This window comes from Monopterus albus, unplaced genomic scaffold (assembly GCF_001952655.1).
Source record: "Monopterus albus unplaced genomic scaffold, M_albus_1.0 scaffold1315.1, whole genome shotgun sequence".
NCBI classification, from domain to species: Eukaryota; Metazoa; Chordata; class Actinopteri; order Synbranchiformes; family Synbranchidae; genus Monopterus; species Monopterus albus.
Genome location: NW_018129193.1, coordinates 2,875 through 3,992, shown reverse-complemented (window position 1 = coordinate 3,992; position 1,118 = coordinate 2,875). Strand labels below are relative to the sequence as shown.

The 1,118-nt window shown below is 39.5% G+C and overlaps 1 protein-coding gene across 1 annotated transcript in view; it reads left to right on the top strand.

Annotated features, from left to right (window-relative positions):
- Positions 1–132: 132 nt before the first annotated feature.
- Positions 133–1,118, top strand: part of LOC109953782 (von Willebrand factor A domain-containing protein 7-like) — a gene marked incomplete at its 3' end in the record, with an annotated part of 3,589 nt that continues 2,603 nt past the window's right edge. The window contains exon 1 of the mRNA XM_020589244.1: positions 133–195. Within this exon, the coding sequence (XP_020444900.1) occupies positions 133–195 (63 nt within the window). The remainder of the gene's footprint in view (positions 196–1,118) is intronic.

The window sequence follows — 1,118 nt, the reverse complement described above, 5'->3', positions numbered from 1 at the left end:
AGCAGTGATTTTGGTGTTAGGAAAAGAGAACGTGATGGAGGGAAGGCGGGGGGGTTGGGGTAAGCCTAACTTGAACACCTTGGCTGGTAATATATGCAACCCTATTGTGATGAATCAATGCACCATGCAATAATGGGGGGTAAGGAGGAGCACAAGGCAGTAGGGACGCTACGACAGGATTTCTTCTGCCTCATGGTGTGCCCCTTTTTTAAGAAACACACCCAAACCACGCGGTATCAACTGGACACTCAACAAAGTGCTTCTTCCATTCATATCTGAGTTATTATTTTTTTACTGAGGAGCCAGCCAGAGACAAGAGCCCGAAGACAGACCAACATAAAGACTCAATAATTTTGCTACAGAGACAAGAACGTTGTGATACCAGGAGCAGTTGTGATGAAAGTCTACATTGTTATATGAACATATTTTTGTGGCTTACCACCGCACTGTGACGTGTCTGCTAAAGGCTGTGGTGTCTAAACAAAATCTGAAGAGAAGGAGTTTGACAGGATGAACTGAGGTGAGAACACTGATTTTGTTTAGAAATCCATACATGATCAGTAGCAGCTTTGTTTATGGTTGCCTGGCAATATGCAAACTATAATTAAAATTATAATAAAAAAATCAGCGCTATAGCATGCTGTAATTTTTGTTTTTTCCTTTTTAATTATTACTTGTAAAATATATATTGCACCGTGATTAAGTAGGAGATTTGGTGTCAGGATAATCTCTAGTTAAAAAACTGTAATTGCATTAATTAGATTATGAGAAGATACTTGAAGTGAACCACAGTGCACAAGTTTTACTTTATTTACATGTTAAAACACCACACGATATTAACTGGTGAACAAGTATCAGGCATTGCTTGCAGAATGAGTGAAAGGGGAAGTCTCTGTGTTCTCAATTTAGAATGCAAAATCAATCAATTAAAAGTGATTTGCAGAATGGAGGCTGACAGGGTAGAGGGCGCTGTTACTTATAGAATTCATGCTTTGTTTCAGTTTCTCAACTGTGAAAGCATGAGAACAAAACCAAAGAGCTGTATCTGAATAAAGCTGACAAAAGAACAATAGGACACTATGTACAGACAAGGCTGCAAAGAATGGGGGGGGGGGGGG